The 24,165-nt window shown below is 47.6% G+C and overlaps 1 protein-coding gene across 1 annotated transcript; it reads right to left on the bottom strand.

Moving 5' to 3' along the window:
* Positions 1 to 19,534: 19,534 nt before the first annotated feature.
* Positions 19,535 to 23,739, bottom strand: Mex3b (mex-3 RNA binding family member B). Its single transcript, XM_005357683.2, has 2 exons — positions 23,147 to 23,739; positions 19,535 to 22,322 (listed from the first exon to the last, which is right to left on the bottom strand). The coding sequence occupies exons 1-2, from the start codon at positions 23,409 to 23,411 to the stop codon at positions 20,869 to 20,871; spliced, it is 1,719 nt and encodes a 572-aa protein (XP_005357740.1). The 5' UTR covers positions 23,412 to 23,739; the 3' UTR covers positions 19,535 to 20,868.
* Positions 23,740 to 24,165: the final 426 nt, after the last annotated feature.

Below are 24,165 nucleotides of genomic sequence, written 5' to 3'. Positions count from 1 at the left end.
TTGCTACTTAATTCTGAACAAAATCCTGTGCTGGGGGAAGGGGGGGGGCATGATGGCATTAAGGGGCAGGGTCTTGGGGAGCTGACTGGGTCATGAATGCCATCTTTCAGAAACTCTCAGGTAACCTTTTACCTCTTATACCTTATCAGCATGCGCACGCACACACATCCAAAATGACATGCGGCCAGGGGAGGCAGTGGCAGAAGAACAGGGTGACCGGAATCTCAGGTGATGGTCTCACGACCCTCTCCACTTCTCCTAGAGGGTGTAAGGTTCTGTTAATTGCATTGCCATGTCTGAGGCCCAAGGTCTTCTATACCATCCCAGCATTTTTGCTTCAAGATGGTCATTGGTACATAGCTATATGAGAAGTATTAATGCTGGTGGCATCTGCCACCCAGGACAAGTCCCATTCAGTACCAGTGGCTCCCTAGCACTTCCCACCCTGTCCCCTACCCTAAACCTCTCCAGCCCAGGGGCTGGGCATTCCTTCCCGTCCCCGAGCTTCTGATTCCTATACAACCAGCCACTTTGGCCATAGACTCTCCTGGTTCTAGTCTCTTTCTTGACCTCTTGGTCCTTGGCTCCTCCTGGCTTCTCTCCTCTCTCTTCTCTTCCTCTCTCGGTCTCTCCTTCACTCTTTCCTCTCAAGGCCCCATCTATTCTGCTGCTTATGTTCAGTCTGGACCCTTCCAGATACCTCTGGCTGAACTCTCCCTCAGATCTATAATAAAACCCTTCTCCTTAACTAATCACCTTGGAGTGGTCACGTCCTTGTTTTCATTGAGTATCCAGTCACCATACTTCACTCTCTTCTCTAGAAAGCATATGAAGCCCATTCTCTCCTCAGACCATGCCTAGGCTGAACATAAGCCCAGGTGAGGTAGAAGAACCAGACCCTCCTGCCTCCATCAGAGCCCTCTAAAGGGAAATCCTTGCTACAGAAACTTTTTATCCCTGTTTCCCTCCCTCGCATTCCCAGGTTCCAGCCAGGTCACAGCCTGCCAGCTTGCCACCTGCTTCTGCACCCATTTCTCTCGATCCTTCACAGGGTTGTTCTCCAAGAAACAGTTGTCCACTGTGAACTGGAGTCTCCATGCTGAAGACCTGGTCTTCAGTAGGACTGTATACAACTTGAAACTGTTTATTTTTGGTTTCTCTTGATTGTGTGCCCTGAGGTCGGTTTCTATGTCTTTAGGCGAATTACGCATTTAGGAGCAAACACAACCCAGATCTATGAAGAAGAATTGACTATCAAAAAAAGATCCCCAATACACTTGTTTATTTCAAAATGGACAATTAGAAAGATTAACTAAAACTGTCCATTATTGGCTTTAGCACACATTAATACTAAGGACTATTAAGTTTATAATCTCTCTTTTTGAAGGTGAATACATTTCTGAAGGTTTGCTTATTGCATTTTTTTTTCAAAATTAAGTTTAGAAACAAGCTTAAGCATTTGTCAGTGGGAACATTGGCTAAAGAAATATGTGCAGGAGAAGAGATGCAGCTCGGTAAGCAGAGTATTGCTCTACCATCCAGGAAGTCCTGGTTTCAATGCCAGCTGTCTGCACCAGGCAGGGTGGTACACACCTACAGTCTCTGTAGAAGAGAAGGAAGATCAAGGTCATCCTCGGTTTCATAGAAAGTTCCAGGCCAGCTAGGAATACATGAGACACTATCCCCCCCCCAAATAAATGTCTGTAAATAGATTTATAAGATATAAATAACCACTGAGCCGTGGTGGCGGACACCTTTAATCCCAGCACTCAGAAGACAGAGGCAAGTGGATCTCTCTGAGTTCGAAGCCAACCTGGTATACAAGAGTTAGTTCCAGGACAGCCAGGGTGGTTACGCAGAGGACACCTTATCTTGAAAAAACAAACAAACAAACAAAGAGATAAATAAGAAACAAGCAGTAGCTGAGAATAGGTCATAAAAAAGGAAATCTATCTGGCAAGGAACACTAAAACACCAGACACTGGGGACAACTTTAAACACATCAAATAGGTGCTCAAAATGTTGCCTTATAGAGAAGATTCAGTTATACAGTATGTTCAAGATGCTTTCCCTATTTTAAGATCCACATATGCTGGGCATGGTGCCACACACCTGTGACCCCAGGGCTTGGAAGGTGTAGGAAGGAGGATCCGGAGTCTATCATCCACGTCAACTACATTGTGAGTTCAAGGCCACCCCCCCCCCACCTGAGCTGCCGTGTAAACTACAGTAATGACAGCAACAACAAAAATCCATATTGGAGCTGTAACTCCGTGGGTTGAATGCTAGCCTAACACATGGGAGGCTCTGTGCTATATGCCCAGGTCCACAGCAAACTGAGTGTGAGGCCATATGCCTTTAATTCCAGCACACAGGAGACAGAGACAGGAGAATCAGAGTCCAAGGTCATAGTTACAAAGACATTCTCAGCTCCATAGAACATTCAAGGCCAACTTGGGCTACGGGAGACTTTGTTTCAAAGTTTTTAATAAAAAAAATGAATTAAAAAATGTTCCTAAATAATATGCAAGAAAGAAACACGAAGAAAACCCACAAAGCACTGATAGGGAAGCGAACACACTGAACACCACAGTGAGCAGTAACATAGATATACTGAGAATGCATTTGACTCTCCCAGGCTCACCGGTCAGTTCACTTAAGAGGAAAAAAACCAACAGGGCTGGAGAGCTAGCACAGCAGGTTAGAGTGATTGCTGCTCTTGCAGAAGATCCTCATTTAGCTCCCATCTCTCATATGTTGGCAAACACCTGTGACTCCAGTTCCAGAGGATTTGAGGCTCTCTTCTGGCTTTCGACGGCACCAGGTACTTATGTGGTACATACATCGGTGCAAAAAAACATTCATACACATAAGATAGAAATAAGAAAGTAATTTCATTAACAACTACTAGAATATACTAACTAGCTGACCATGCCTGGACTCGGCCCGTGTTTCTTCAGTTGGAAAACAATCAGTCACTCAGATGAGCTCATGATAAGTCTATCAGTGATATTATTTTAAATATATACGTTCTTTTATTTAAGTCACACATCAATGTGTTATTGTCATAAAAGTTTCATTTCAATAGCTCAGTAATAATCCACTGATTCCACTCCAAAGATGAGATGGAAACAAATGAAAACCTCAAATCTATATCCCCCACCACGTAGGAAGAAAAGCTTGTCAATTATCACTTCAGAATTTTAGGAGAAGCTGGGCCAGTGGAACACATGATGGGAAGGGGCAGGGTGGACTTTGAATTTATTGCGCAAAGACTGCGCCCTCTTCCCAGTAAGACTGAGATTGCCAAACAGCTCACTGCCAGCCTCCTTGAGTTCTTGAGTTCTTCATAGGAGACCCCATATCACTTTTGGGAGTCAGAATGAAGTCCCTTCCAGAAAAGCCTAATTAATTCCTCTAATGCTTAGAATCCTGAAACGCTTGCGTCCAGCCAATCTCCAGAATTAACCAATCAAGCAGAGAAGCTGCTCATGAGAGCAAAGTGTGTAGCATTTAGAGTGTAGGGTGGTGCAAAGGATGCTGGGAAACATCGTTGTGGAGTGCCATCTTATGTAAACGAGTTCTGGCTACAAATCCCTGGCCACGGACGAGCCTGTGTACGAGTCCAACCACGAAGGAAGAAATGGGCTCCCAGTTTGTGAGGGAGGAGGTAAACCCTCTCCCCTGCTCCTTGCAAAGAACTCTGAAGTAAAATTCAGGAGAACCCTTCGGCTGTTTGGTGTTCTTAACGGCTCATTAAGCCTAAATAGGATTTGAGTCGCTATCCCCAAGTGCTCACTGAATGGCTGTCTGAAATCACCGAGACTATTTCCAAAGTTTGGTTTATATTTGATTGTCACTGAGACCACATTAGGGTGGGTGGGAGGAAGACAGCAGGACTGGTGGACCCGTAGCCATATCGCACTGTATCATACTGTATACTGTTGCTTATCACAGGGAGATGGAATAGGAAACCTTCCTCTTTTCCTCGGCAAGGACTGTCAGGGTGCCAGAGACTGAGGTCTCCAGTCACAGAAACGAATTGCCCCTCCATTCTGGAAGACATATAACAAGGAATCATGAGCCTCGGTTCGCTGGGAGGGCCGGAAAAACAGGAAGCATCTGCCCCAGGCCTCTCTCTCCTCGGCTGGCGCATGCCTAGCTTCTCCCTGGGCCTGAAGTTATCCTCGGCATATTTGATGATGCCAAGGACTCTCACCTGAGGCATATGGGAAGCGAGAGGTCCTCCCCAGTGCTCTCGGGTGAGCATCTTCGGAGAGCTGGGAAGCACGGTTTGATCTCTTAGCATGCTTAGAGTATTATCAGATGTGTTAGTCTCCTGTAAGCCCTCAGTGATGATATGAGGGATGTCTGTGCCCACTTGGCCCTGTGGCTTGAGGACCTGTGATGGGGCAGAAAATCACAGCACAGCAGCCAGGAGGCAAAGAGAAGATAAGGAAGAGAGTGGATCCTCCAGTCCCCTTCAACCTCAGGCTAGACCTGACCTCTTACAGGCCACACCACCTTCCAGCAGCGCCAACCCAAGGGATTTGGGGAACCCTCGAGCTACAGACTCTCGACCAGCTGTGTGCACAGAATATACCCCACCAGCTTTCTCCTGCTTGTTAGTCAGCAGAGTAACAAGAAGTTGAAAGAGGGATGTGATTTAAAATAACTAAATTCTTTTTTAAACATAATTCTTTATGTTAAAAAAAATATTGGGGTGATTTCCTTGAGAATTTCACACTATGCACCCCAATCCCACTCATCTCCTAGTCCCTCCTTACCAGTCCCTCACCCCTGCAACATGCCCCCTCCAAAATCAATTAAAAACAAAAAGCAAGCAAACCCACCTTGCTCCTCTATCTTCTCCATACCTCTTCATTCATCCCGTTGCCACGGGAGCTGCAGTCTGTCACGCAGTGTCCCCATTTGTCCAAGCAGCCTCACCCACAGAATGTTCATTGCAATGAGTCACTGGTCACGTTCAAGGCCTCTGGCGCACCAATATCACTGGACCCTCACTGAAACTCATCTCAGATATCCTGCGAGGCAGAACTGGTCCCTTCATGCTCTTCAGCAGGTCACAGACAGGGTAGATATCAGGGTGTGCCAACCCCAGGCCCAGGATGCGAGTCTGGATATAAAGAATAGGGATTATCAGCAGCCACTGAACACACACACACACACACACACACACACACACACACACACACACACACACACACGACACCAGAAGTCATTGTTCAACGGATGCAAAGTTTCTGTCTGAAATGAAGGGAAAGGTTAGAGCTAGATAGTGGGGATCACGATAGAACAATAGAAATGTAACTAATGCCCCTGGACTGTGCACCCCCAGATGGTTGAAATAGTCAGTTGTGTGCTACCTCTATTTGCGATGGCTTATTTGGGGTGTCAGTTTGAATAGGCTCAAGGGACTCCAGATAAGAAGTCAAGCATTCCCACCTGCATCTATGAAGGTGTTTCCTGAACTGTAGGCTGAACGAGGAAGATTCACCTTCCCAAGGTGGGCTACCAACCCCCTGAAGTTCCACCCAGAAGCAACGGGCAGAAGACTAAATCTTCCTTCTTCTGGAGTTACGATGTCCACCCTGTCCTGACCTTGGACATTAGAACCCTAGCTTCTTGGGCCTTCAACCTTGGACTGAGACCTAGACCATAAGCTCACCTGGTTCCCGGGCCTTCAACCTTGGACTGAGACCTAGACCATAAGCTCACCTGGTTCCCGGGCCTTCAATCTTGGACTGAGACCTAGACCATAAGCTCACCTGGTTCCCGGGCCTTTAGCCTTGAACTAAGAGTTACACCTTTGACTCTCTCTGCTGTTGGATCTTCTTCTTAGATTGAATTGCTTTTCCAGGTTGCCAGTCCACAGGTGGCACATCGTAGGAGGTCTTACCTTCCATAATCACATGAGCCAATCCTCATATCAGAGAGAATTATCCCTCTCCTTTTCTGAACCTCTCTACACAGACTATATATTCCCCTAGGTGCACTACCGGTTGGTTCTCTTGAGAACTCTCTTACAATATCTTATCCCTATTTTCTTTAAGAAGAGAAACCTTGAAAAAGAGGTGGCCACATTGCCTAAATTAACATCTAGACATTATCCTATGAGAAGCTGCCCACACTGGGAGAGTCTATAATTCCTCTCCAATGTATTCAACACAGGCTCCCTGACTAAGACGGCACAAGACCTTTATAGACATTTAGTTCCTTCCTCAGGATGCAGGTCTGTGGCAGTTTTTTGTTTGTTTGTTTGGCCGGTTGATTTGGTTTCTCTTGTAAACTCGACCCAAGCTGGAGTCATCTGAGATAAGGTACCTTAATTGAGGGGTTGCCCCCATCAGACTGCCAAGCCCACCACAGGCATTGACATCCCTGGGCAGGTTCTCCTGTCTTATAAGTAAGCAGGCTATGGAGAACAAGCCGACGAGCAGCTACCCTTCCATGGCCTCTGCTTCGGTTCCTGTCTCCAGGTTCCTGCCTTGAGTTTCTACCCTGACTCCCCTCAATGATCAGCTGTGATTGGGGTGTATATACTAAAAATCCCTTTCCTTTCCAAGTTGCTTTAGATTGTGGTCTTTATTACAGTAGAAGAAAGCAAACTGGGACATGTTCTAAATTGTGTACTGGACATCACCAGAAATATCAAGAGAGTCATGGAAAAGGAAGGAGAAGGAAATGGAGGTCAAGGAAGCTGTGGGGAAGTGGAGCCCACTGAGGGGAACACATTCAGAAAGGTGATTAGCTTGTAAGTACATTATTTACAGAGGTTAAAAGTCCTCAGTCTGGGAGATATGGGAGCAGGAAGACTCGGGGTCTTGCTGTTGGTGTCTTCAAGTCTACACTTTAGAGTCGAAAGGGTTATCAAATGAAAAGGAAATTTGACTTGATGCATCAAGTAAAGGGCTTGGATAGAGTCAGCTCTGACTCCAGCAAAGAAGTCAGGCAAATCCTCTTGTAGATCTGTCAAAAGGCACAAGAACCACGACCTGCACAGCCCCAATGTTCACTAAGAAGGTGGTGGAGCGAGGAAGCCATGTCAGCATTAGCTGAGGCGCCCTTTGAGCCGCTGGCCTGAGATTCTGGGAAGCTGGCAAGCACCTCATTTCATCCCACATCTCCCAGTCAGCTGCCCTCTCTTCTGGCCCAAGATCCTCAACCCCGATAAGCTCACAAACTCTGCTCTGTGTCGATGTCCCCACCCACCAGGCCACCACTTGAGTATTATTATTATTATTATTTTCTTTAATCAACACACTTCCTGGGCAGGGGGGAGGCTTCCGGGAAAGGCACTGGATACATGTAGGAAACCAGAAGCAGCAGTGTGCTCTCTGTGACTCCCGTCTAGGTCTAAAATCCCTGATGTCACCACCTCAGCTGTCCTCAGTGCTGTCCCCCAGCTATACCCTAAACCAGCAAGGTCCTGAGAGGCCAGATTTCTCTGTTCAAGAGCTGTCTTGTGCTACCTCACAATGCCAACTCCGTGAGGTCACTGAAGGTCCAAATGGACCAGAATCAGCAATTTCACAGTTGAACCCAATACATTGCAAGGTACTGTGGTGAATGATCTTGTCTATTTGATTAGATGGAGATGTGCCTAGGAGATTCGTGATGCACCCCTCTGGGAGTGTCTCTCACGATGTTTCCAGAAATAGAATCATATAATACTGGGAGGACGTGGGATGACTCTAGCCTAATAATCGTATTTATCCTTGGATAGAATCATATAATACAGCCGTGACGTTATTAGAAATTAAATACTATGGTACCTGCTTGGAGAGAGTAAGTAACTGTAGGTTGTAACTCTACTTTGTCTTGGATTCTGTTTTAAAAGCTTCTGGGACTGGAGAGATGGCTCAGCAGTTAAGAGCAGCAGTTCTCTCTTCCAGAGAACCCAGGTTCAGTTCCCAGCACCCACACAGCAGCTCCCAACTGTCTACTAACTCCAGCTCAAGGGCTCTGTCGCCCACTATTGGTCATCATGGGCATTGTGCCCATGTGGTACACAGATAGGCATGCAGGCAAAACACCCACACACATCAAAAAATAATCATGAGGACTGGAAAGATGGCTCAACAGTTAAAAGCACTGGCTGCAAGTCCAGAAGACTCAAGTTCAATTCCCAGGCCCCCATGGCAGTTCACAATTTGTAACTCTAGTTTCAGAGGACCCAACACACTCACACAGACATACATGCAGGCCCAACACTAATGCACATTTTTAAAAAAAAAGTTAAAAAATAAAAATTTTTCCTTATTTTCATTTCGTAAATATGGGTACCTCGCCTATGTGTATGTTCATGTACTATGTGCATGCAATGCCCTGTAGAGGCCAGAAGAGGGCGACAGAGCCCTATCACTGGACAGAACAGATACTACGTGCCTCTGTGTGGGTGCTGAGAATCAGATCCAGGGAAGAGCACGGAGTTGCTTCCCCCTTGGCTTCTTTCCATCTCCTCTTTCTCTATGCTTCCTGACCATCGTATGAGCTGCACTGCTCCGTCAAGTCCTCCCCACCACAGAAGACTGACCTCTCTCTAGAACTGAGAACAGACATCTATCTGACCTCCCGGAAGGTATCTAGGTTTGGTCACAGTAATGGAACGCTAACAGCTCCTTCCATCTCCTCCCTCCTCTTCTCTCCTCTCTATAGACATTTCACCAACCACCTCTTGGGTCATGGTCTCAGGTTTCTCTCACCTCCCCTACTATAACCTCCCTAGCCCAGCCTTTAAGTTATAGTCAGGAAGCAACTTGAAAACAGTGTCCTCAATACCCACAAGCCACACCCCAAAATTCTCGGTGGTGCCTCCTTTCTCAAGTCTGTCTTCCAGTCTACAGGTCCCCTGGAATTCTCAGCGGCAGAGTCCCAAGAATCTGCCAGACCTAGGCTTTGCAAAGCCACCCCCACATCAGATTTTATGGGGAGCTGTAGTAGGAGAGGAGTGGGCTGTGTCCGGCTGCCCAGCTAGCTTAGCTGGAAATAATCACACAGAAATTTTATTCATTTAAACACTGCCTAGCCCATTAGCTCTAGCCTCTTATTGGCTAATTCTCACATCTTGATCTATTTTTTTTTTTTTTTTTTTTTGGTTTTTGGTTTTTCAAGACAGGGTTTCTCTGTGGCTTTGGAGCCTGTCCTGGAACTAGCTCTGTAGACCAGGCTGGTCTCGAACTCACAGAGATCCGCCTGCCTCTGCCTCCGAGTGCTGGGATTAAAGGCATGCGCCACCACCGCCCAGCTACATCTTGATCTATTAATCTGTGTTCACCACAAGGTCGTGGCTTACCGACATGAGTCTAACCAGCATCCATCTTGGGCAGGAGAAGCATGGCGTCTGCCACACTTCCCTTCTTCCCAGCATTCTGTTCTGTCTACTCCGCCCATCTAAGGGCTGCCCTACCAAAAGGCCAAGGCAGTCTCTTTATTCAACCAATGAAAGCAACACACAAACAGAAGAACCTCCTACGCCAGGGAGCCAGGTGTGGTTCACCTGTGCAATCTCTTTCAAAACCCAAGGACAGGGAAGAGGGAGAGAAAAAAAGGGGGGGGGAGGCAGGAGGAACGCAGGAAAGGAAGAGAGTTAGGGAAGGCAGAAGGAAAAATCTCATGGGGAAGCTTAACTTGATGGATCATTCTGTCTAGCCATAACATGGGTTGTGCCCAACATGTAAATCATTTTATAAGGCCAGCACTTTATTTTTAAAGCAGTTTTTATATCCTCAACCAAAAAACTGAACAGAAACCACAGAGTACTTGTAGGCAGGAGGCCACTTGTTCATTCCCGGCTGCCCAGAACCGAAATAATCACATAGAAATTATATTAATTGCAACCAACGTTTGGCCAATAACTTAAGCATATTTCTGGCTAACTCTTATATCCTAAACTAACCCATCTCCATTAATCTGTGTATCACCACGTGACTGTGCCTTACCGGGTAAAGTTCTATCCTGCCTACTTTCTAGATCCCTTCCAGCCTGGCTATATTCTGTTAAGCCATTGGCCAAAAGCAGCTTTTTAATTAGCCAATGGCAATAAGACATATTCACAGCCTACATCACCTCCCACATCAAGCACTCATCCATTTGTCCCATAAGCATCCCACCTCGGGTGGCACACTGATTATAACAGATGAATAAGCACTGACTGAATCATTTGTTTTGTTTTGTTTCGTTTTGTAAAAACATGTATTAGTTAAAAAGGATATTAAGGAAAAATGTCTGGCTTCCAACCCCTACCTCCCTGACTCCCTTCCTAGGGGTACATTTTGTATGTGTAAATCAATCCTCCTTGGATACTTTTCTCCACGTACAATTTTAATGCAAGCCTAGCACAGCATACACACCACAATGAACTTGAAGCTTTTTCTCCAAATAATACATATTGAAGAGTATTCAATATCTGTGAAAATTACTATCTGTAAACTAGGCTATTGCATTCTTTTTTATGTATATGGATGTTTTACCTACTTGTGTGTCTGTGTGCCCTGAAGAAGAGAGAAGAGAGCATTAGGTAATGTTGGAACTGTTGTTATTAGATTGTGATGAAGCCGGGTGGTGGTGGCGCACACCTTTAATCCCAGTACTCGGGAGGCAGAGGCAGGTGGATCTCTGTGAGTTTGAGGCCAGCCTGGTCTACAAGAGCTAGTTCCAGGACAGGATCTAAAGCTACAGAGAAACCCTGTATTGAAAAACCAAAACAAACAAACAAACAAAAAAAAAACCGAGGCAAGCTGGATGCTGGGAATCAACCGCAGGACCTCTTCTCTGCAAGAGCACCCAATGCTCTTAACAGCTGAGCCATCTCTCCCCCTGCTTCATTTGTTTTAACCGCAGCCTGAAGAGGCTGCAATGGTGTCTTTAATCAACCCCAGCTGACAGAGAGCTTTCTCAATTGCAGACTTCCAGGCCTCCTTGTTAGAAATTACTCAATGAGAATTTCAAGGCGGAGCAGACCCCAAAACATAATTTTTTTTCCTTCTCCTCCAGGTTACCTGTCATGGACTCTTTTACAAAGCAATAAAACAGTCCATCCTTTTAGCTTCCCAGCTGAAAAACCTGGGGCTGAAATCTACAAAGCGATTTCTCCCCAAGTCTCAGAGCAAAGAGTTCAGGGTCAGGGTGGAGAGTGCAATAGGGGGATCCATAAACTGGGGTTATGCTTGAATTAACTCAGCTACGCTATGTGCCACGAAAGAGGCAACTGTGATGGGCAGCCCCATCATTCAGTTTGCTCAAGAGCGCACACACACACCCTGCTCCCACTGTCTCGGGTCCTCACCCGGAGGAACTCCAGTGCCTTCTGAGTCATCTGAGGGGCAAAAGGGGACTCCAGCCCAGTCTTAATGAGCAGTGGGTTTTACTAGGCTCTAAACCCAGGGGTGGTAAGTTTGGATGTTTTCAGAAAGCAGTGTTAGCTGGAGAGATGGCTCAGTGGTTATAAGCACTGGCTGATTAACTTTACGTCTCTGGCTAAGGGCTGTGACTAGGGTACAGCCAAGATGATGGTCTGGGCTGCAGCTTTACCTGAACACAGAGGTCCCAGGTTCAATCCCCAGCACCCACATGGCAACACACAACTGTCTGTAACTCCAGGATCCGACACCCTCACACAGACATACATGCAGGCAAAATATCAATGCACATGAAATAAAAATAAAGCAGCATTACTAAAATATTCTCGGAACTCAGTGGAGTCACATCTTGCTGTTTTGAAGAGTCGAATTTTCTGTGTGCACAGGGTGTGGTCTAGAGAGATGCAGGCTCCAGATACCTTTATGAATGACTCTGTGCACGGTGTGACGTGTAAACAGAATGTAATGTCATCAAATTAGGAAAATGACTCTATCGGGCTCCCCATCTCACAGGGTTGACTTGTGATTGTTTGTATAACAGCATCTTGAAAAGTATAATGAATCCTATTTAAAATTAAATAATACTGTTTTGTCACTTTTGTTGCCTTGATTCGGGCATGGACCCTTCAAGTTTCATCTTAAGCTCACAAACAAAACATATGTTGTCCATCAAAGTGCTTTGATGTTGAAGATTTGGCTCAGGTAAGATTGGCCAACACTGTTTATACATCTTCCTTTCCAAATTCAATTTTTTTTTAACCTATAATCACACCATTTTAAAAAAAAAGCATAAGAAGTCATGGGGACATAAAATGGTAAAATCATAGTATACTCATGGATTTATAGAGATACATAACATTTGCCATATGGCTTGAATAATCCTAAATGTTCTTCAGAAGACTTTAAAAGGAGGCTTACTAGCGCTCCCCCTTTCCACAGCAGAGCAACCCAAAGCAGCGACGTAAGCCTTAGTAATTCCCAGGGTACATACTTACAAATGATATCTCCAGTATTCTAGCATCACTAGAATATTAGTATGATCATCATATCTAAAGATGACTTTGCTTGGCAATTAATTGCACGTGTGCATTAGTTTTCCATTTCTGCATTTAAAAAAAATTACCCAAAATGTAGAGGCTTCAAACAAAAAGCATGTGTTAACTCTCAGAATCAGAGCGCGGCTGATTAACTTCACGTCTCTGGCTAAGGGCTGTGACTAGGGTACAGCCAAGATGATGGTCTGGGCTGCAGCTTTACCTGAAGGTCCAGCATGGCAGAGTTGCTGGTCAGTTTCAGTTCCTCATAGACTACTGGGAACCTCAAATTCTGATGGCCCCAGCTAGAGGCATGCCCACTCTCACTACATGAGCCTTATCAAGAGAGAGAGAGAGAGAGAGAGACAGAGAGAGACAGAGACAGAGAGAGAGAGAGACAGAGAGACAGAGACAGAGACAGAGAGACAGAGACAGAGAGACAGAGACAGAGAGAGAGAAGAGATCAAGCCCAAGCCCAAAAGTCACAATACCTTTGTGGCTTCACTTCAGAAGTGGCATCTGCTCACTGAGGACATATTCTGCTCACTAAAATCAAGTCACTAAGTGCCACCTGCATTCAAGGGGAGTGCGGAGCCGCCATAAAGACTGATTACTATCATCGCCTTCTAGAACCTTTCAAAGCACATATCAAAGTGTTTTTAGACAACGATGAGCATATCCACTTCCTTTGCCTTTTGCCTTCAGAGACACTGGAGTGGCACCCCAGTTATTGCAACAGCTCAGAAAGTCTTATTGTGCAGAAGTGACTGAGCTGCACGAGTCTGTCCCCTACTGATGGGCACGTAGGCTTAGATGCTTTTCACTATATGCCAAACATCACTGCAGCCAGGCTGTCTGGGGCGCTGTGGATCGAGAAGGGAGGGTAGGATCTCTACTCTCAATATATTCTCAGCCTGGTTGGGAGAAAGGACAAGTCCATTTGCAACTGTCACAGGGCCTTGGCAACAGGATACAAGGTACTCTGTAAACCCAGAAGAGGGCTTACAGAGCTTGTTAGGAGTTGGTGGAACCTTCTGGAGGTGGGGCCTAGCTGGAGGAAGTGGGTCACTGTGGGGGATGGGCTTGAAGGTTAGAGCTCCTCAGAGTCTCCCGTCCCTTCTCTACTTCCTGACGTCCCAGGTGTGACAGGCTCCTGCACCCATGCCATCCAAGCCGTGATGGGTAGTACCTCTTCAGCCTCTGAGCCATGCAAGCACTTCCTCTCCTCTCACAGGCTTGTCAAAGCGAGGAGAAAAAGGAACTAACACAGACCCCACCTCTGTTTCCACAGACTAACATTCTGAGCCACAACTTGCCATTTTTAGAGCATGCCCACATCCTACAACTCTATAAATGCACAAAACAATGGGACCAATAGGAGAGGGGAAAATCCAGGCAAGAGTTAGGTATTCTAACGTCTAAACGACTGACCGTGTTTCTCTTTTCAGTCGCTAGCTTGGCATCTTTTACTCTGTCTAAATCAGTCCATGGCATTTTTAAGAAGCTTCTTAAAAAAAAAAAAAGCAAATTCTCTATTCATTTTAATTTTTTCCAGTGACTTTTTTTTTTTGAATCTTGAAAGAATACATTACAGAATAAGTTTAACTTTAATTTTTCAGCTGATCACCAAAGAGTGGGTAGAAATGTCAGGGCCCAGAAAGGCCCTGGAAGCAAGGTGCTCTTAGAGTTCAGGGGTCCTGTCTTGTGACCTGGAGACGCTATAGCGGCTGGTTCCCTGCTACTGCAGTTAGCGTTGCCAATTAGATGTGAGCATCACTTGGCTGTTTCGTGAGAAACGAGCACTCACTTTTTCTGAGAACGCCACTTATTAAAGCTATGCTTCTAAGCTGCTAAAGATGGGAGCTTTGGATGTAGGAGGCCCCATGGTTGGCACCTAGTTCTGGTGCTGCCTGGGTAGCCTTAGAGAAGCCAAACAACTGACTTTTCTGCATCAGGTTCCTTACCCAAACCTAGCAGGCCCATCCCTGCCTACAGAGCCTGTGTCAGAGGAAGAAACTCAGAAGTGGCAGAAACCATCAACATCGTCCGGACCAATGAAGGGATGCTTAACTTCCCTAGAGCATCCGATTTTAAGAAAGCAAGTTTGGCTCTCCCAGGGGAGTCCAAGTGTCCGACATTTTAAAAAACTGGTAAAGCAAGGTCAGAAAAGAGGGAATAAAACAGGGCCAAATTAACGTGAGAAGGGCCTGTATTTCCTCACAGAAGGACCCTTTTTTGTTTCATGTGTATGTGGATTTACATGTCCACGCAAGCTCACGTGTGCCCATATGTAGGGAGGCCAGACGACAACCTCAAGTCTCGCTGCCCTGGAACTTATAGAGTAGGCCAGGCTGGCTGGCCGGTGAACCCCAAGGATCCACCCGTCTCTGGGTCTCCAGTCATGGAATTCCAAGTGTCCCACCATGTCCACCCGGCACTTTTAAGTGAGGTCTAGGGACTGAATTGAAGTCCTCATGCATGTTACCAGCAGGAGGAAGAACGTCTATCAGATACGCCAACCTAGGCTTGTATCCTGGGAAACTAAGACAGGCCAGTGAGTTTGAGACCTGCTTGAGCTGTATAGTGAGAGTCTGTCCCTCTCGAGGTGAGGGTTGGGGATGGGGTGGGGTAGGACGGGGTAGGGTGGGGTGGGGTGGGGGTGTCTGACTGCAATCAGCATACTTTTCACCTTTTCCCAAATTACCTTAAACCCATGGCGTTTTCAAGGTAACTACTCTTAGCCTGACTTGAAACTCTTTAGGAAGGGTGAATTTGCCCCTCTTTATTGAAAAGATCAGATCTCCGTGATAAAATTTCTGCATCAGTTCATGGCTTAAGTTCACTACAGACATTCGCAGTTTCCCCAAGAACATTTTTGGTGGAATAAGGCTTGGGAACTCATAAAATACACAAAAGAAAAAGACTTCAAGGCATGCCCAGGAGAAGTTTGACATTTTTCTACTGATTTTGTCACTGGCCACAGGGAACGTGACAACAAAGAGAGCTTTGCCTGCAGTAGAAAGCTAAGATTGAGTCTGCTCGGGACACGGTGGGTGGACCACTTGAGTGGACCACTGAGAAAGCGCACACTGAAGTCTCGCTGCCACCTGCCCTGGGTGATCACAGGAGAAGGGTGAGTTGGGGGCAGGGAACTGGCTCAGTGGAAAAGGTACTTGCCACAACAGCCTAGGGACTTAAGTCTGGTCCTTAGAACCTCACAGAGTTGCCATCTGGCCACCATGCAGACCACAGCCAGTGAGCCCACACACACACACAACACACACATACACACACATACATACATACACACACATACACACACACATTTTTTGTTGTTTTGAGATAGGGTCTCTCTATTATCTAGGTGTAGCTGTCTTGGAACTTGCTCTGCAGACCAGGCTGGCCTTAAACTCACAGAGATCCACCTGTCTCTACCTCCCAAGTGCTGGAATTAAAGGCAAGCGCCACCACACCCAGATCAACAATAAATTTAGTTTTACTAAAAATTAAGTATTTTAGAGGCTGGAGAGATGCCATGGTGATTAAGAGAGCTTGATGCTCTTCCAGAAAATCCAAGTTCAATTCCCAGCACCCCGACATTAGTCAGCTCACCACTGCCTGAAACTCCAGCTCCAGGGGATCTGATGCCCTCTTCTGGCCTCTTCAGGTAACCATACACCTCTCTCTCTCTCTCTCTCTCTCTCTCTCTCTCTCTCTCTCTCTCTCTCTCTCTGATACATACACACACACACATACACGCATGCACACATACACAAACACACACATGCATGCACACGCACACACATATGCACAAAGAAATAATCCTGATAGACTATCCAACCCCAAGTGGTCAGCCCTAAACACATGTACATATCAACAAAGGGACCCAGTAGTGTGTGTGTAGACATATGTAACAAAAAGAGATTATGAATTTGAGGAGAGATACGAAGAATTCGAGGTGGGAAGAGGAAAGGGTGAAAATATTGTAAATATAGTACTCATGTATAAAATTCTCAAAAACACCAAATATTTAAATTTTTTTAAATCTGTGAAACACAAATATTATTTTTTAAAGAGTTTTGAGGGCTGAAAAGATGGCTCAGAGGTTAAGAGCACTGACTGCTCTTCCAGAGGTCCTGAGTTCGGTTCCCAGTACCCACATGGTGGATCACAGCCATCTGTAATAAGATCTGGAGCCCTCTTCTGGCCAGCAAGCATACAGACAAAACACTGTATACAAATAAATAAATAAAATCTTTAAAAAAAAAAGAGTTTTGAGCCACCAGTTTGAAACACTGCTATTAAGTGGGTACCATCTACAACTTTTTGATGAATAAAAAGAACCCCTTGGCTGTAACCTGTGATAAGCTATCTGCTTTGATCTGCTCTACTGGGGGGGATCCAGACATAACTCCAGCTGCCTGGGACAGTAGGTGATCCCCAAATGTCCACAGTTCAGCCTGGAGGCCCCAATGTCTGGGCAAAGCCACGAAGCAGGGATGACTCACGGCTGAGGCCTTCTTGGTCATGGGGCTATCCTGAACACTGAGGACTGTTAGCAGGAATTTCTAGCTTCTGTGTACTAAAGCACAAGTACAACTACCTACTATATCATAACCCAAAGCGAGCTAAGAGAATGCCAGATTGGTGTGTGTGTGTGTGTGTGTCTCAAAGCCAGCCTTGTTGAGAACCAGTATTCTATACAGATAAAGCAAGGACTAGTCATTCAAGGGAGAGAAGCTTACTACGTGATGCGGTGTTTCTGTGAAATTACACAGATTTCAGAGTGTGGAAGTAGAAAGAGAAGCTGGCAGTGTTTGGAGACTATAAATGTGGTACCCAATTTCCAGATGGAAGACTGTCACCCCTGTAGTTAATGGTCCACAATGGTTACCTGGAGAGTGGAGCAAGAGGCTTAATTTGTACCACAATCCAGTGTCCCGCAAGATCACTGGAATGTGTATTTCCTGCTGGTGGCAGGGAAAGCCCCTGTTAGAGAGCCCTGCGAGGCCACTGTGCTAAAACACCTCTCCCTGATTCCTATCAACAAAGAGATCCTCTTCTCTCTGTAAAGAAGTGCAGGCAGGGGCCAGGGAGAGGGCTCAATCAGTAAAGTGCTTGCTGTACAGGCGAGAACCTGAGTTCAGACCCCGGCATCCACATAAAATGCCAGGCGTGCCGTTAACATAATCTCAGTACTGGAGAGGCAGAGACCATGAAATCTCTGGGGCTTGAGGGGCAGCTGATGTGGTGAGAACTTTCCTTGGCCCCCCAGATTCAGTGAGACCTTGAATCAGAAAAAAATAAGGTAGAGAGGGTTTGAGGCTCTATACATGCATGTTCACGCATGTACACATACACACATGTACACATACATACACACGCACACACACGTACATATGCACCAGAAACACAAAGACACACACGCCACCCAAGTAGATAGCCTCAAATTCAGCTTGTTTGAGTTCTGTCCCTAAAGCCTGTTCTAACTATAAAGTAGTCTCTTGTCTCGTACAGACTTCAGGTCCAGTGAATTTTGGCAGGAGATATCTTTATTTATTTCCAAGTCTTTTGCACTAACGTTTATAGCACCAATAAAAGGGACCTAAGTAAACAAACAGTGCATCAACCAGGGGTGGGAAGTGATCAAGACGTCTGAACTCATTGTGTTAAAGCGGACAAAGTTAAAATACCAAAGACTAGAAATGGGTAAAGAACTCGGGTTCTGTTCTAGGCATTTCCAGACAGCTAAAAGAAAGGGGGCTGAGGCCTGACAATCTTTGCCAGGTCTAGGTTAAATCCTGAGGGAGAAGCAAAGAGGTAAACAAAGCCTGGAACTTTCCAGAGCAGAAGACAACGCCAGAAATTCTCTAAGCAGGGCCACTCCTTTCTCTCCTTCCACAGGAAGGCTCTTCCGTCTCATCATTTAGACCTAATAGACCAGGAACTGAGGAAGCAGGGGGCTCCATCTCCTAACAGCAAAATGTCAACACAAAGGGGCCAAGAGGAACAATCAATATATCACAGCTTTCTCTTCCCCTGTTAAGATTAGATCACAGGCCCACCAACTCCCGCTCCAAGTTTTCCAGAGGTAGCCCAGTCAGGGAGCAGGCTGGATATTCCCCAGGGCAAGGTCTGGTCATTCCTGAGTTCTTTAGGAAACAAAGCTCAGAAGTAAAAGTAGCCTTCCCTCCCCAGACAGAGCCGCAGGGCAAGGAGAGAGGTGGAGCTGCTGCCCAAAACAAACAGAAACTTCCCTCAGGCAACAACAAACAGTTAACACTTGCCGCTTGTCAACACCAATTAGCTTGACCCCAAAGAAGCCTGATAAGGACCCAAGCTAAAATCCTGCTAGGCCCTTTGCAAGAAGAGCTTCCAGCCTTTCCTTCTAGAGGAGCAGGCCCTCAGCAAGGCTTACTTCCTCCCAGTAAGCCAAGTAAGGATCCTTGAACACCTCCACCCAGCCTAGCCCTCCCTCCCATATATCCCACTCCCATACCTGGAGGGCCTCAAGCTGAACAATGCTGTTACTTCCCTGAGCTGGGTGATTCCAATATTCAAATTGTTAAGCTTTGTGTTTTACATTTTTACTTAACACTCTTGGGTAAAGGTAACAGGTTTTTGTGGGCTGAAACTGTAAACTTTTCTTTTGAATACTTAATTTCCCTTTGTCTCCTAATTTAAAAATAAACAGACCATGTTCTGAGTACCTCCAAAATATCACGGTCCCTAAGCAATGTCAGCAACAGCTAATGGGCACTGACAGAAAATTGTATACATAATAAATAAATAAATATTTTAAAAAAAAAGAAAGAGAAACTGGTCTTGGTTTAGTAAATTGTTTGCAATCTAAAAACAAACAAACAAACAAAAAACAAAGCTGTCACCTGTGACCATCCACCCAGCCAAACCCTAACCCTCTCTGGAGTCTGCTCTATTGACAAATTTCAAGATATATTTGGAAGCTGTGCATTTTAACCTATCACTTAAAAATGCTTCTTTTCAACATTACACCCCAAGAGGCTTTAAAAAAAAAAAAGAATCAAGTCACCACACAACACTGCTTTTTTCTTCAATGTTTTATTTATATAGAAATACTTAAAAAATGAAGTAGCACCATTACTTAAGTTTACCTTTATTATGTAGAACTTTAAATGTCAGAAAAATAAAACTCTTGATACAATTTCAAATCTTGTCTCAGCAAATATAATATTAGTATTTGACCATGAGGTTAAAGGCCCTTTATCATAAAATAAAATATACTTTGTTTTTTTTTTAAACTTTGCTCAGTAAAGTACATTTAAGCTCAAGTAACGTCACCTACATATACATAAACAGGTGGTAAACAAATGTATTAAAATAGAAACACTAAAACTATAGCGGTGCAACAGAGTGTCTGTAATTTGCACTGAATTCTATTTGTACAAATGTTAGAAAGCGCCAGCTGTTCCTCTTGACATGTTTATACATTTCCGTTTTTGTAATAATATAGAATAAAATATGCTTTATATCACTGAATAGAAAATATGCTGGGTGAAGCAGATCTAGAAGATTTTGTCTGAACCTATAAAATCTCCATCCCAACAGAATACTGCTCAAAACGTTATACATTTTATGGTTTGTAATCCGTCACAATTGTGTGATTATTAAAATAATACAGTGTTCTTTGCCATAAGGCCATACTAAAAATAAAAAGATTTAACCCAGCTACAAAAAAGTTCACTGAACTTAAATTAAAATACTTGTAAACATCTTTGCAATATGAAATATAATTTTTCAAGTCAAAAAAAGAATAAAATACTTCAATCTGTATTAATGCAATTTCTCTTTAAAACTTTTAAAGGTTTTTTTTTTAATATATAAGAGATATGTTACAGTTTTGACTTTAATAAAGCTGCAGGGTCCTGGCTGCACAGAACTCCTGGCCCTTCCGTGAACATTCAAAAAGGATCCACTTCTGTTCTGGAACGAGCGCTGTAGGAACCCACCCACAAAGGGAAACACACGAAACAGTCCACACATCCCATAGCACAATTATTAATCATCTTCATAATTACTGTTCATTTTTCTCCTACTTCAAGAAAATGGAAAACTTGTGGGGTTTTCTTCTTTTGGGAGCTTCCTATTGAGTACAGTGTAAAAACTATCGTTACTAGAATGTCGCCGTTCCTATTATTTATAGAGCATGCAATTCAGGTGGTCGGAGGCTTCCCAGGCTACAGTACTCCTGATGCAGAGATCCTGGCAAGTTCCTTTGTTTAAAAATGACATTTTAAAAATGAGCGGATACTACAGCTTTCCAAGCTCATCGGGGATCTCTGAGAGTGAGGAGGGTGAGGTGGAAAGAGGCGGGCACCAGAAGCGTCTGGGCAGGTAGGCCCTAGGGAATGAGGGTCTAGGGAGGGGACCCTCCTTCCCTGCACAGTGCACGCACGCGCGCGCGCGCACTGCCTTCAGGAAAAGATGCGGATGGCCTGAGTGACCGCGGTGTGGCAGACGGGACACTCGGGCTCACTTTTCTCACAAATGCGGTTGGCACACTCCATGCAGAAGAGGTTGTGGCCGCAGGGCACCAGCGCGGCGATCACTTCGCTCTCAAAGCACACAGAGCAGTCGCGGCTGCCCTTGCGCCGCAGCCCCGAGGAAGAGGAGGAAGAGCTGGAGGAGGAGCTGGAGGACGACGAGGAGCCTGAAGTGTCCGAAGAAGGCAGACCGGGGAGCTGCGCCCCTAGCCCATTAGCATAGGCGGCATAGGCCAGACCTCCACCGCCCGGGTCGCTGCGCACCCGCCGAGCCAGGTGGTGCTCTCCCGCTCCTGGGGCCATGTGTAAGGGTGGAGACAGACGCGGGCAGCTGGTGCCCGGGTGCAGCCGGCGGTGCACCAGCAGCCCCAGGTTGGCATTGGAGGGTGTGCTGTTGGCGCCACCCCCGGAAAAGACCACCGAGGACGAAGAGGCAGATGAAGATGCCGAGGAAGAGCAGGAAGAGGATACTGGGGCTGCAGATCCACCTCCAGGAGACCGCTCGAACTGGGCCCAGAGAAGGGGTGTCCCAGGTGGTGGGGCGGGAGCTGGGTCGAAAGCAGGCTGAAGCTCAGGACCACCATCCGGGGAAGGCACCGAGGCTTCCCCCGCTGTGTAGGTGTAACCATTGCCGTTATTGTTGTTGTTTCCATTGTGGGCAAAGCTGAGCGCAGGGCTGGGAGGGCTGTAGTCCGCCAGGCGTGAAGTGGCAGCTGCGCTGCCGCTGGTTCCACCACCGAAGTAAGAGTCTGTAGATGCGCTGCCAAGCGAGCTGGAGCTGTCATTGCGATAGCTGGAGAAGGGCTTGCGGCCAGGGGTGGGAGTAATGCTTGGGGTGGGTTTGCTCCAGAGGCTGCCGGGGCCGGACCCGCCGGACCCGTGATGTAGATCAAAGCCCACGTCTGTGCCATTGGCATGGAAGTCGTTCTCATCTGTCAGCTCTATGATGCCACCGGTGCGCAGCGCAATGTGAGCCTCGATCTCCTCTCGAGCGCGATCCACGTTTTCTGGCATCCCAGTCACCTCGAACACGGGCTCCTTGTCCCGGCTGGGTGTCACAATATATGTGTGTGTCTGCTGTTGAATGCGCTTGATAGTGGCTCCCTTCGGCCCCACCACGAGCCCCACCACGCGATATGGCACCCTCACTTGAATAGTGGTCTGTCCTGGCAGGTTGGGAGGCCCGGGAACAGCGCCGTTGAGGGCTGTGTTCTTGTTACGAGAAGCTCGGATCATGGAGAAGTGCTCCGCGGCGGAGATGATCTCCCTCCGAGCCATGGCCACATCCTCCTTCCTGCCCGTCACAACAAAGACAGGCTCCTCCCCGCGAACTGGGGTCTTGATGTAAGTGTTGGTCTTCGCCCTCAAAGCTTTGATTTTACAACCTGGGAGCCAGGGTGCAAGGGAGGGAGTAGGAGAGAGAGACAGACACGCCCATTATCCCCGGGGTAACCGCGGAGACCCGGGACAGCCCGCGCCCAAGGCAGCTGGACAGCAGAACACGCGACAGGAGAAAGGGGGCGTCTCCCTAGCTGACCCTGAACCGCGCCAGGAGCTGGACCGCGGATTCCACCCGCGAAACGCTCGAGGAACAACCCATTGGCTGCCTGGCCCTCCCCCGGTGACTGCAGTCGCACCAAGCTAAGCCCCAGAACCCCAGAAAAGTCATCTGGGGAGATGCTTCTGGGAACCAAATGGGCGCGCTGACTGCCTTGAAGATACCAAGCGGTTCCCGGGAAGCCGCAATTCCTAAGCGCTGGAGCGCTTGGGGTGGGGTTGAGGGGATGGCAGTCCTGGGACCCATTGTTCCTTCTCTAGACTCCAATCCTTTCCTCTTAGCAGAAATCCTGAATCCTCCTCCCATCGGACGCTCTCCCCTCCTCCCCCTTCCCAAAGGACCACCAGAGACCCCCTCCCCCAGTATCTTATATTTAAATTATCTTTCCTAGGGTGGACTAAGTCTGGAGCGTTAGAGGAGAAGGCAGTGATTTTAGCAGGAGAAAGTGCATCCTGCCGCGGCGCTGGCGCCGCTGTGGAGGGCAGCCTGCCTGCACTTTCTTTGTCTGGTGCGCCGGCCCCAGCGCGCGGCTCTTCCTCCCTCCTCAAGGCTCCCCCGCGCCACAGCTCGAGATCTTGCACCCGCCCTCACAGTGAGGCGGCGGCTCGAGATCCTACACACCCCTCCAGTCCCCATCCCTGTCGGACCCACCTTGTCGCCCTACGATCTCCGCGACGTGTTCGGAACTGGGTACCGGCACGCACTCGGTCATGTTCACGCTCTTCTTGCGCGGCTCGCTGTCGTACAGAGAGGCGCCCTCATCACTGTCCAGCCCCAACAGTGAGAGCTGATCGAGCGCAAGCTGCAGGGCTCTTTGGTCATCCAGAGTCTCTCCCCCGCCGCTGCCACCGCCGCCGCCTCCCCCGCCGCCGCCGCTGCCGTTGCGCTCCAGGTCTGCAAACAGCGAGCTGGGCATTGCTCCGCCGTGCACACCGCGCCCCAGCCGGCTCTCCGCTCGGCAGCCAGAAGCTGCAACCACAAAGGCAGCCGGGAAGAGGGTGGTCAGGGGCGGGGAGGCCGGTCGGCTGCGGAGGGCTCCGTGGCTCGTTTCTCGGCTCCGAGAGGAATGGGTCGCTGCGCGCAGTCCGCACCGGGCAGTGGCTGCAAGAGCCCCCGCCTGGGTCCCCACCCCAGAACTGCTGGCGGTTGGGGTGGGGGCAGAGCTTGAGCGGCGGCCACGCGTGCCCCCCGAGTGCCCGGCTGGCTGGCCACAATGCCGAGCGCAAAGCGAGCAGGCGAGCGACAGCAGCGTTTCTTTAAGGAGCCCCTCCCCGGCTCCTCCACTCCCTCCCTCCCTCCCGCCCGCCCGCCCTCACTCAGCGCTTTTTCCTCCTCTCCTACCCGCCTCTTGACTGAGCCTCTGCAGCCAGACGGCTCCGGAGGGGGACGAGGGAGGCGCAACGTCACCGGCGGGAGCTGACACTACAATGCTACTGACACTATCGCTGGGGGAGGCGATTGGCGCGCGCAGGCCGGGGGCGGGCGGAGGCCGGGGCTGGGCGAGCGGAGAGCCAGCACCACCCCCTTCGAGCTCTCCGCAGCCCGCCCCGGCCTCCTCCCGGCCGCGCCCCTCCCCCGCCGCCGCAAACGCCTCTCTTTGTTGTCTAATGCGGGACTGGCTGGCTTGGGACATTTATATGTACCTATCTGCCGAAGACAACTGCTGTCCC

This window comes from Microtus ochrogaster, chromosome 22, assembly GCF_000317375.1.
Source record: "Microtus ochrogaster isolate Prairie Vole_2 chromosome 22, MicOch1.0, whole genome shotgun sequence".
NCBI lineage: Eukaryota > Metazoa > Chordata > Mammalia > Rodentia > Cricetidae > Microtus > Microtus ochrogaster.
Note: the sequence above shows the minus strand (reverse complement) of the source record. Positions and strands in the feature narration are given on the sequence as shown.